We start from the raw sequence: 12,245 nt of genomic DNA, 5'->3' as shown, positions 1-12,245 counted from the left end.
CACGTGGACTCGGCTTGTGGTGTAGCTGCCCCTTCACACAGGCCCCTGCCGTGTCCGGGCTTCCGACAGTGGCGCCTGTTTTCCCAGCCTTCCCTGGGGGTGCTGCGGGGAGCTCCCCCGTGGTCTTGCTCAGGGCCTCTTGAAGTGCGGTCCTCAGATGCTCCCGGCTGTTCTGGGTCCTGGTGCTGGTCTTTGGTGCCGTGGATGTTCCAGAGAGAGAGGCCATAGACAGAGAGTCTGCATGCCCGGGGCTGAGGGGAGGCTGGGGAGCCGGGCAGAGTCCAGCCCACAACCAGGTCTCCCAGCGCCTGTGGCGCCTGTCATTTCCCAGTCACAGTACATGTCGTGTTTGGGGAGGGCGCTGGTTACGAGAACTGACTGTGTCCCACCTTCCTGGTGCACCAGGCACCCAGCTCTGCACTCCACAGACTCTCCTGGAATCCTATGCCGGTCCCACGCGGTTGGCATGTTCCCGTGGTGTTGCACAGATGGGGAAACTGAGGACGGGGGAGGGTTGTTTCTTAATCCACACATTTACTGAGAGCCAGGTGGGCCTGATCCAAGGTTAGGAGGCTCAGAGGACTGAGGTCTGGGGTCAGAAAATCTATGCATCCCCCACGGCCCCAGGACAGACGCTGCAGTGGGAGAAGGGGCTTTGGGCCCTGCTTCCGGCTCGGGGGTCTCCCTGCCAGGCATGGCTGGGTCAGCCCCTCCAGGCTCTCTGGCTGAGCACGTCAGATGCTGAAGCTCCTGGCTATCTCCTGAGCAGCCAAGCTTCCGCGAGGTCGTTCCCGCGGGTGCTGTGACGTTGTTGATTTTCGTGCAGCCTCGGAGGTTCCGATGTGGCTTCTGGAAGAGAGATGAGTGATGGTGGTGAAGGCGCCTTTGGTGGGGGGAAGCTGGAAGGCAGGGCCGCCCGGAAACACCACCGCAGGTCCACGCGTGCGCGCTCCCGCCAGGAGAGGACCAGCCGACCCCGGCTGACCATCTTGAACGTGAGTGGCCTGGCGGGACAGCCCAAGGGCTCAGGGCTCCCTGGGCGGGGTCTCCTCCGCTGGTCCTACTGCCTGAGTGTCCATAGGTGTGCAACACGGGGGACAAGATGGTGGAATGCCAGCTGGAGACGCACAACCACAGGATGGTGACGTTCAAGTTTGACCTGGACGGGGATGCGCCTGATGAGATCGCCACCTACATGGTGAGGCTGCGTGTCCTGCCCGGTCAGCTGAGGCAGTGGCACCTCCCCCAGGAAGGCGAGCCTGTCTCCCACTTGTCCCTTGGGCTCGTGCCTGCCAGCCCCGCTCAGGGAGTGTTGGCTGCCGTCCTTCCTCGTCCTCTGGCCTCTGTAGCTGGCCACCTGCTCGGGCTAGTGCTGGTCTCTCACCTGGACACCTTGCTTCTTGAGCCGCGGCTCTCCTCACTGAGCTATGCAGCCCCCGTGGCAGGGACTGGACCCCCTGGCCGTGTTTCCCCTCCTGGGCTCAGCCCCGAGCAGAAATCAAATCCCTCAGTGGTGATGCAGAGCGGCCGGCGGCCTGTGGTGCGTCCCCGCCAGCAGGGCTGCACGTGCCGTTGCAGGTGGAGCACGACTTCATCCTGCAGGCCGAGCGGGAGACGTTCATCGAGCAGATGAAGGACGTCATGGACAAGGCAGAGGACATGCTCAGCGAGGACACGGACGTGGACCGTGGCTCCGACCCTGGGGTGAGCCCGCCCCATGTCAGCACCTGCGGCCTGGGCGCCGGGGAGGTGAGTCCCAGGGCCTGCTCACCCCCACCTCCCAGCTCTGAGCGCGGGGCTGGGCCGCCACCTGCTGCCTGCTGGAGGAGCCCGCGGGCTGAGCGGTGCCGGGTAGGGCAGCCGGGAGGATGGGCACCTTCAGTTCTGTTAGAGACGTCCAAGCCTCAGGCCCCTGGATGTTTTGAGGCCACGTTGTGCTCCAAAGGATGCCCTCGTTCCATGCAGTCTGCTGATTTCCGATCCTTTAACTCCATCAGGAGAGCCGCCAGTCCCAGGCCGATGCCCCGGTGTATCAACAGAACGGTACGTCTGCCCTTGGGCCGCGGCCTTCCCATCACGGGCCCTTCTCTGTCTTCCGGCAGCCATTCACTGAGAGCCCACGGAGCATTTTGTAAGGCGTCTGGCCATCACACTGGGGGGGCTGCGGCTTGTGGCGAGCATCCCCCCATCTGGGGATGCCGCCCTGTCTGAGGAGCCACGTCTGGCCCGGTGGGGACTGAGCATGGGTAGACTGGCTGCCGCCTGCTGGTCCCCCGGCCAGCACGACGCCGTCACTGATGGCACCGAGGGTGTCCCAGGAGCTAAGCCTGTGCCTGGGGTTCTTGTGAGAGCTTCCGGCTGCCAGTGAGGGGCACGCGAGCGGGCGGCATGTCGCCCCCCGGTGGGAGAAGAGTTCTGCGAAGTCCCCTGTGGCTGGTTGGGTGCCGCCGGCCGTGGGAGAAACTCACTGGCTCTCGCCTCCTGTTTCTGTGCTGCCCCTCAGTCCTGCACACTGGGAAGAGGTGGTTTATCATCTGTCCGGTGGCTGAGCACCCAGCGGCAGAGGCCCCCAAATCCTCGCCCCCACTTCCTCTGAGCTCCCTGCAACCGGAAGCCAGGCAAGGTAGGAGCAGCCAGAGCCCCCTAGCTGTCCCCCGTCCCTGTAACGCGGCTCGCCTCCTCCCGTGTATCGCTCGCATCCCCCCGGGGTCCTCAGCCCGGCTTTCCTCGCACTCACGTTTCGCTGGCATGTGCTGTGTGCCCAGTCGGGTGTGAGGGGCTCTTCCTGCACTGTCTCCCGAAGCCCAGAGCAGCCTGTGGGGCTGTACCCCTGTCTGTAACCCATCCCAGTGTCCCCCGAATGAGCCAAGCGAGGCAGCAACTCTAGTTTGGGCTGCCCGGTGCCTTCGCTGTGCAGGTGAACCCCATGGCTGCACAGGTGTGTGACGAAAGCCTCTGCTCTCCCGTTTCCTACCAGTGTCGTCTTGTGACTAGCTCCCCACCCCGACGTGGCCCACCTGCTGGAACATGCCCCTGGTGGTTCTGCTTGTTTTGCCGGTGGAATGGGAGGGACCCTTTCGGTGCTGAGACTCTCTGATTGTAAATTGTCCCCAAGGAAAACCGACCTTCTGAGATTGATCTGCACCTGCGTGGGCAGACACCAGCAAGCTTGCCCTTGGGGCTGTCGGTTAAATTCGGGTTTTGTGGTCCCTTGGGAGGCTGCAGATAGTCACTTGAACAGATTTAAGGTTTAATTCCCTGTAAGTTGGCCGGAAAAAGTTGTCCTTTATATAACTTGACCTGACTTTATGGTACAATTGCGAAAAATACCTGTAAGTCATTTTCAATTTCGTATCCTGTGTTTCCAGTAACTTCCCTTACACTTTTGGAGATTCGTTCCCTTGGGGAAGAGTCAGCCTAATAAGGAAACCCCCAACAGAGCTGTGATCTGAGACCTGAGTCTGGCAAAGGGCCTGCCTGGCCTGTACTGAGGGGTCACGGAGGAGCAGACGGTTTGCAGTGGCTCAGTTTTGACATGAGCGTATGTTCATCTATGACTTCTTGGTGTTGATACATACACAGTTAATTAGGGAGGGAAAACCCTTGTTAAAGTAAAGCCAATTTTCTGAGTGGTGTAGTGGGCAAGAAGACGTGCCCGGAGTTAAACCCTCATCCTTCACTGTGCACTGACTGCAGAAAACCTTTCAGAACCAGTCTCTTTATCTATAAAAAGAGAAGAAGGAAGCAGCCACTTCCAAGGATGGCAGATCTATTCATTTGGATTAATCATTCACTTAGGATGACCAAAAAGTTGGACGAATTCTAAAGATCATCTGCTTGAAGGTGTTCGGATTGTCTAAAGATAGTGGAGAATTATCAGGCCAGGGTCCAGGGAAGGATGGACACCAGGATGTGAGCCCAGTGTTGGACTGTTCCCCTGGGTGCACCTCCCATTCCTGCAGGGTGGCTGAGAGGCTGCGTGTCGAAGCTTCGATAGCTCACCAGGCTGGAGAAAAAGGGGCTCTGAGCCGTGGGCCAGGTGGGGCCCCTGCTGGAGTGCTGTGCTGGAGGAGCAAAGGGCACCTGCAGGTGGACGGGCCAGGCAGAGCAAGGAGTCTTCTCAGAGCACAGCACCCTTATGAAGGTGAACTCAGAGCACTGTGTGCTCAGGCAGAGGCACTCAGGTCCTTTCTGCGGGAAGGTGACACCATTCTGGACCTCACATTACTTACACAAATAGTTCAGTGAATGCCGTATCTGGCACATAATAAAAAAATATCTAGACAGAGAGTCCTGGTTCTGGCTAGGATGGCATGTGCCCATGCCACCAGCCCTTCTCTCCCCTGAGCTTGAGTGTGCGCCTGGGCCAACACTGGCACGGCTCTTTAAGGACTCGGGGAAATAAGTAGCAGCAGGAGGATGGGGAGGTGCACCGGAGTTCCAAGGACCACTGAGCTGGTGTTGAGCTTAGCATTTCCCTCTGGTGTTTCCTGGCCTGAGCTCAGAGCTGTGTGAAGGCTGGGAGTGAGCACGGGAGGCAGACAGAGAAGCTCCAGGAGGCGCCCTCTGGTTTGGGGTTGCACAGCAGGAAAGGGAGCTCCTAAAGCTCAGAGAGAAGGTGGCGGATCTCTCCATTTTTCCTTTTGCCCTTTTTCTTGCACCGCAGTCCGCAGACAGTTCTGAGGGTCAGCAGCAGGTAACAGGAGCCAAAACCACGAGACGGGAGAACCTTCCTCTCTGTTGGGTAGAGGCAGGGCTCAAAGAGTACAGACCCAACACCCATTACTTCCTTTCTCTGTCCTGCCACTTGGCCCTGCTTCTCACAATTATGGAAGTGGATGGTTTCTCTCCAGAGAAATGGGAGTCCCAGGGGACCAGGAAGTACCAGGATGACCATGGACAGGGAAGAGCATGGGAAAGCAACCCCATAAAGTTGTTGATGAACTCCTGGCCTCACCTTAATCTGTGGGTGCATGGATCCAATCCTAATTAGCATATAAAAAACGTTGAGAACCAAGCTAATGGGCAGGCTCCCACTCAGGTTCCAGACTGGCCCCTGAGCAGCATACACTTGTTTCAGGTCAGGTCAGTACTGCAAAAACATTGAAAACTGAACTGACGTTGTAGCCACGGCTCATAGAAGGGTTGCAACTTGCAGCTTGAACCTAACTAGGTTGATTGCCTGCTAAAGCAAAAATATCAACATTCACCACGGGATTTAAACAGACTTCGGATCTCATAATATTATTCAAGCTCCAGTTTAATCCACTTTAACCAATGCAATCCAAAACTCAAGTGAAGAGCCATAAAAATGTCAACTTGCATGGAAAAAGACAGCGAACACATGACAATGATAAGGTGACATAGATGTTGGAATGATCCGACAGACTTTAAAGCAGCTATTATAAAAATGCTTGAACAGGCAATTGCAAAGATTCTGAAAACACATGTTAAGATAGACAGTATCAGGGGCTGGCCCCGTGGCCGAGTGGTTAAGTTCGCGCGCTCCGCTGCAGGCGGCTCAGTGTTTCGTCAGTTCGAATCCTGGGCGTGGACATGGCACTGCTCATCAAACCACGCTGAGGCAGCGTCCCACATTCCACAACTAGAAGGACCCACAACTAAGAATATGCAACTATGTACCTGAGGGCTTTGGGGAGAAAAAGGAAAAAAAAATAAAATCTTTAAAAAAAAAAAAAGATAGACAGTATCAGCAAAGAAATAGAAGATACAAAAAAGAGACAAGTGGAAATTTTAAAACTGCAAACTAAAATATGTGAAACTCTCCAGTCAGAACTTAGAGCAAAAGATACAAAAACAAATGAAGAGAGCCCTTGGAACGAGAGCAAAGGTCTAATGTCTGTGTCATCAGAGTTCCAGAAGGAGAGAAAAAGTGCAGTGCTGAAAAAATATCTGAAGAATAATGCTGAAAACTTCCCAAATTTGGGAAAAGACATAATCTGTAGATTCAAGAGGCTGAGTAAACACTAAATAGGATAAACCCAAAGAAATCCACACTTGGACACATCATAAACTGCTGAAAAGTAAGAATGAGAAGAAATTGCGAAAGCAGCAGGAGAAAAATGGTGTGTTACTTGGAGGGGACAGTGGTTCAGTGACTGCAGAGTCCTCACCAGAAGCCGAGGAGTCCACAGGAAGCTTTGTGGCCTCTTTAAAGTGTTGAAAGAAAAGAACTGTCAACCCAGAATTTTGTATTCAGAGAAAGCATTCTCTGGAAACAAACTGAATTAAAGCCATTCTTAGATGCAGACACCTAGGAGAAGCTGTAGGCGGTACAACTGCTCTGAAAGGATTGCCAGAGGGCTTCAGACAGCAGGGAAGTGACACTGGAGGGAAACTTGGAAGGTCAGGGCTGAAGGAGAGGAACAGAAGTGGTCAGCGTCTGGGTGGGTGTGATAGATCTCCTCTTGAGTTCTTCAGACAGGTTTGACAGGTGAAATAAATTATAATGTCTGGTGGGGCTTTTAATTTACATAAATGTAATAATATATGACATAGCGATGGTAGGAGGGGGTAAAGGACCTGTATGTTGATAATATTTCTACATCCCTGTTGAAGTCATAAAATACTGATTCTAAGGAGACTGTGAAAAATTAATATGTATTTTGTAATTCCTAGAGCAACCGCTAAAAGAATTGTACAAAGAGGGGCTGACCCGGTGGCGTAGTGGTTAAGTTCACATGCTCCAGTTCAGTGGCCTGGGGTTCGTAGGCTCAGATCGCGGGTGCAGACCTAGCACTGCTCATCGAGCCATGTGGTGGTGGTGTCCTACGTAAAATAGAGGAAGATTGGCACAGATATTAGCTCAGGGTCCATCTTCTTCACTTAAAAAAAAGAGAATCGTACAAAGAAATATATAAAACCATGGTGAATAAATTAAGGTAGAATATGAAAAAAATTAAAATAACCCAAAAAAAAGACAGGAGAAACAGGATTTTAAAAAAAGAAAAAAACAGGAAACAAACAAATCTTAGACCTACATCCAAACCAATAATTGAATTAAATGTAAATCATTAAAAGACAGAGACTGTGAGAATAGATTAAGAAAAAACTTGACCTGAATATTTGCTGTCTACAAGAAACTTCAAATAGAATGATATAGGTGTTAAAAGAAAGAGAATGGTAAGAGATATACCACGCAAGTGCTAAGCAGAAGACCCCTAGAGTGGTTATTCCATATTGGACAAAATAGACATCAGAGCAGAGAAAATTAGCAGGAATAAAAAAAACCTACATATTCATAAAAAGGTCAATTCATCAACATGACATAACAGTCCTAAATATGAATGCCCCTAACAACAAAGCTTCAAAACTGAAGCTTTGGAAGGAAAAAAAGACAAATCCAAAATTGTAATTGGAGGCTTCAACACTCTTCTCTCAGTTACAGATAAAATTGGTAGACAGAAAATCAGCAAGTATTTAGAAGATCTGGACATCATTGTCAAGTTGGCGTTTGTAGAAAACTCTACCCAACAATAACAGAGTATATATATTCTTTCCAAGCGCACATGGACCAATGACCATATCCTGAGCTATGCAACAAAACTTAACAAATTTAAAAGGATTGAAATTATATCAAGTATGTTCTCTCATATAACGTAATAAATGATAAATCAATAACAAAGATAGAAAAATTGTCAAACACTTTAAAATTAAATAACACTTCTAAATCTTTAAGTCAGGAAAAGTCTCAAGGAAAATTAGAAAACATTTTGAAATGAACAAGAATGAAAATATAACATATTAAATTTGTGGGATGCAGCTAAAACAGTAGAGACAAATTTATAGCATTAAATGGTTAGCTGAAGAGTTCTCAAATCAATAATGCAAGCTTCCATCTCAAGAAACCAGAAAAACGAGAACAAAATCCAAAGCACACAGAAGGAAGGAAAGATAAGAACAGAAATCAATGAAATTTGAAACAAAAACAATTGAAAAAACCATGAGACAAAAAACCAATTCTTTGGGAAAAAACGATGAAACAAAAAGCTAATTCTGTGATAAGCCTCCTCTTGCAAGACTGACAAAGAAAAAGACAAAATACCAGTGTTAGGAATAAAAGAGGAGATACCACTACAGACCCTGCATGAAAGGATAATAATCATGGAATCATAGTCATGAGTACTGTAAACAAACCTACACACCTAAATTCGACAACTTAGATGAAAGAGACTAGTTCCACAAAAGCCACAAATTACTAAAACTCATCCAAGACGGAATAGATAACTTGAGCACTCCTATACTTATTACAAGACTGAATTTGTAGTGAAAAGTCTCCCCCAAAAGAATTTTCCAGACCCAAATGCTTTCCCTGGTAAATTCTATGAAACATTTGAAAAAGTAACTAACACCAATTCTACAAAATCTCTTCCAGATAATAGAAAGAGCACTTCTCACACCGTTTTATGAGGCCAGCATTGCCCTGATATAAAAACCAGACAAAGACAGTGCCCAAAAAGATAATGACAGACCAAAATCTCTCATGGATGTAGAGGGAAAAAATTCTGAATAAAATATTAACAAGTCAAATCCAGCAATATATAAAAAGTGCAATACACCGTGACAAAGTGGAGTGTATCCTGGGAAGGCAATATTAAAAAATCAGTTAATCCACCATATTAATATCATTGGGGATTTCTCTTCCTTACAAAGGGAAAAACATCGTATCAGCTGATACAAAAAAAGCATCAGCTGTTGACAAAATCCAACATCCATTCATGATAAAATTGCTCAGCAAACTAGGAAGACAGGGGAACTTTCTCAGCCTGATAAGGGGCATCTACAGAAAACAGCTAACATCATATTTAGTGGTGAAAAGCCAAATGTGTTCCCTCTGAGACTGGGACCGAGGCATGGATGTCACTCTCTCCGTTCCTATTGAACACTGAACTAGAAATCTTAGCCATATTCCAGATGGATGAGAAACAGAAATAAAAGCCATATGGATTGAAAAGGAAGAATTAAAATTGTGTGTCTGTTTGCAGATAATGTGATTTTATATGGAGAAAATCACAAGGAAACTAAACAAACAACTCCTAGAACCAATAAGTGAATTTAACAAGATCACAGGATACGAGGTCAACCCACACAAATAAGTTTATATTTCTATTTGCTGATAGTGAATAATTGAAAACTAAAATATCGAAAGAATATAATTTACATTAGCTCCCCCCCAAAAGATACGTAGCTATAAATTTAACGAAACATACACAGAATCTGTATGCTGAAAACTACAAAATACTGATGAAATGAATCAAAGATGACCTAAATAAATGGAGAAACATACTGTGTTCATGGATTGGAAGACTCAACATAGTAAAAATGTCAGTTCTGCCCAAGGCGATCCGTAGATTTAATGAAATATCAATAACAATTCAAGCAGGATATTTTTGCTGATCTAGACAAGCTGACTCTAAAATTAGTATGGAAATGCAAAGATCATTGAAATAGCAAATCAGTTTTTAAAAAGGAGAATCAAGTGGGAAGGGACCACACTACCCAATATTAAGACTTATCATAATGTTACAGTGATCTGGACACTGTGGTATTGGCAGAGAGACTGGCACATAGATAAACGGAACAGAAAAGAGAGCCTAGAAACAGACCCATGCAAATAGGGCCATTTGGTTTTTTGACAAAGGTGCAAAACAGCTCAATGTCTTTTCAATAACTAGTTTTGGAGTGGTTGGTCATCCATGTGCAATAATTGAACTCTGACTTATGTCTGACATCTTATACAAAAATTAATTCAAAATGCATCATATATCCAAATGTAAAATGTAACGTTGGAGAAAAATCTTTGTTTCCTGTGCCAAGGAGTTCTTAGACCTGACACGAAGAGCATGATCCATAAAAGAAGAAAGTGGATAAATCAGACATCGTCAAAATAAAAGTATTTTGCTCTGCGAAAACCATTGTCAAGAGACTGAAAAGGCATGGTACTAGGAGAAAATAATTGCAAATCACATATTCAACATAGTATTTGTTCCCAAAATATATAAAGAATTCTCAAAACTCAATGGTAAGAAAACAGCTCAATTAAAAAAGGGACAATGGACTTAACAGACACTTCACCAAAGAGAATATAAGGGTGGCAGCACGTGAAACAGCATTCAACATTACTGACTACCAGAGATGTGCAAATTAAAGCCACAGTGAAGGGTCACCACACACTGATAGGGTGGCTAAACTGACAGTGTCAAGTCTTGGTATGGTGGGGAACAACTCCGTCTGTCATAAATTGCTAGTGGGGATGCAAAATGGTATGGCTATTCTGAAAACCTGTTGGCATTTTTAAAATAAAAGATACACTTACTATATGACACAACAATTTCTCTCCTCAACATTTACCCTAGAGAAATGACAGCCATGTTCACTCAAACACCTATTTATGAATGCTCCTGGCAGCTCTACTCATAATTGCCTAATTGCCCAAGTTGGAAACAACCCAAATATCCTGCAGCAGGTGAATGGACAAACAAACTGTAGTGCCTTGAAAAAGAAACAAACTGTTGATGCATGCAACAATGCGAGTGTACCTCAAAGGAAGACTGAGTGAAAGAAGCCAGTCTCAACAGGCTACGTACTGTATAATCCTATTTGTAATGACATTCTTAAAAAAGTGACAGTGATAGAGGACAGGAGCAGTGTCTGACAGGGGTTAGGGGTGGGGGCAGACTGTGACCATAAAGGGATACACACGGGAGTCTTTTTTTTGGGTGATGGAGTTGTTCTGTATCTTGATTGTGATAGTAATTATATGGATATATGTGTGTTAAAATTCTTTGAACTCTACACCTGAAGAAAATGTCCATCTTATAGTATGATAATTTAGAAAGTAAAAAAAGAAAAAGTTTACATATATTGAAAAAATATATAACCAGGGAGATAATGAGGCAAGATAGCATGAAAGAAAAGCAGCAGCGACAGCAGACAATCAAAGGGACCTTCAGACTTTTGCTTTAGGCCAAGATGGGTGATAGGCAATGGATTTCTCCTCCCTCAGAAGACAACCAAAAAATGCAAAATATATGAAACAATGTTTATCAGACTTTGAACATAAGGCAATGAAGGACATTGATCCCTGCAAGACTGAAAAGACTCTGATCCTCTCAGCTGACTGCCCTGAGGAAGTTTCCACACCACAGAGCAGGGAGGAGGGACCCAGGTGGAGCTCAGCTGACTCCCTGTGGAGAGGAGGCCGGCCTGAGAGTTGGGAGACCTGGGGGCAGGAGTTTGCTGGGTGGAGTTCTGGAGAGGAGACGGCAGCACAAAGAGAAAAGTCTGGAGAGGGGCAGAGGATTCCCCTTGATTATTTTGCGGAACGCTGTGTGTGAGGAAACCAGGCAATGCCAGGAAATGAACCATTCCCAGGAATTAGAGGGAACAGTACTAGGACTCCTACGGGCCTGGAAATGTCTCTTCCCACGAGTTAGCTAGAAAGCCTTACAATTCAAGGGACATTGGGAGAGTCCAGAGAAGGGCCTTGCCTCCATCAGGACAATAGTTAGCCCTAGACTGAATGTTCTCGTCCCGCCTAACGAATCTTAAGAGAAAGAACCGAAAAGAGAAGGCCAGAGTAGCTTAACTGCATCCCACAGCAGAGAGTGTTTATAAGAATACAAATTCATCCAGCACCCAGGAAGGTTAATTTTACATCGTCTGAAATCCAGGCAGAATTACCAGTCAGGAAAATATGAGAAAAATTCCGCATTCTAACCAACCCCTAGCAGACATGTTGTTAGAAATAACAGACAAGCACATTAAGACAGTTGCTGCAACTATATTCCATGTGCTCAAAAAGCTATAGGAAAGGGATATATTTCACCATATTGATAAACTAGAAAACAATCTATATGATCATCACAGTAAATGTGGAAAAGGCGTTTGACAAAATTCAACAAGTATAAACATCCTCGGCAAACTTGGAATAGAAGGGAGCTTCCTCAACTTGACCAAGAGAATGTACAAGTCCTACAGCTGACATCATACTCACTGGTGAAAGACTGGCAGCTTCCCCCAAATCGGGAGGAAGACAAGGATGTTGCCATCACGGCCTCCAATCTTCATTATACTGGAGGTTGTAGGCAGTGCAAGAAGTCAAGAAAGGGGAATAAAAGACATCTAGGTTGGAAACAAAGAACTAAAATTGTCTTTATTCATAGACAATATGATAGTGAAGAAGGACCACTGGAATCTCCACAAAAGATCCTGGAACCAGTAAG

At 46.9% G+C, this 12,245-nt stretch overlaps 1 protein-coding gene across 1 annotated transcript in view; it reads left to right on the top strand.

The window, feature by feature from the left end:
- The window catches only part of LOC124240945 (serine/threonine-protein kinase WNK2-like), a 115,436-nt gene that overhangs the window by 56,932 nt on the left and 46,259 nt on the right, over window positions 1-12,245 (top strand). The window contains exons 15-19 of the mRNA XM_046664276.1: window positions 827-995; window positions 1,082-1,198; window positions 1,579-1,749; window positions 1,998-2,043; window positions 2,504-2,623. Coding sequence (XP_046520232.1) covers window positions 827-995; window positions 1,082-1,198; window positions 1,579-1,749; window positions 1,998-2,043; window positions 2,504-2,623 — 623 coding nt within the window. The remainder of the gene's footprint in view (window positions 1-826; window positions 996-1,081; window positions 1,199-1,578; window positions 1,750-1,997; window positions 2,044-2,503; window positions 2,624-12,245) is intronic.

Source organism: Equus quagga, chromosome 6 (assembly GCF_021613505.1).
Source record: "Equus quagga isolate Etosha38 chromosome 6, UCLA_HA_Equagga_1.0, whole genome shotgun sequence".
Taxonomy (NCBI): Eukaryota; Metazoa; Chordata; class Mammalia; order Perissodactyla; family Equidae; genus Equus; species Equus quagga.
Note: the sequence above shows the minus strand (reverse complement) of the source record. Positions and strands in the feature narration are given on the sequence as shown.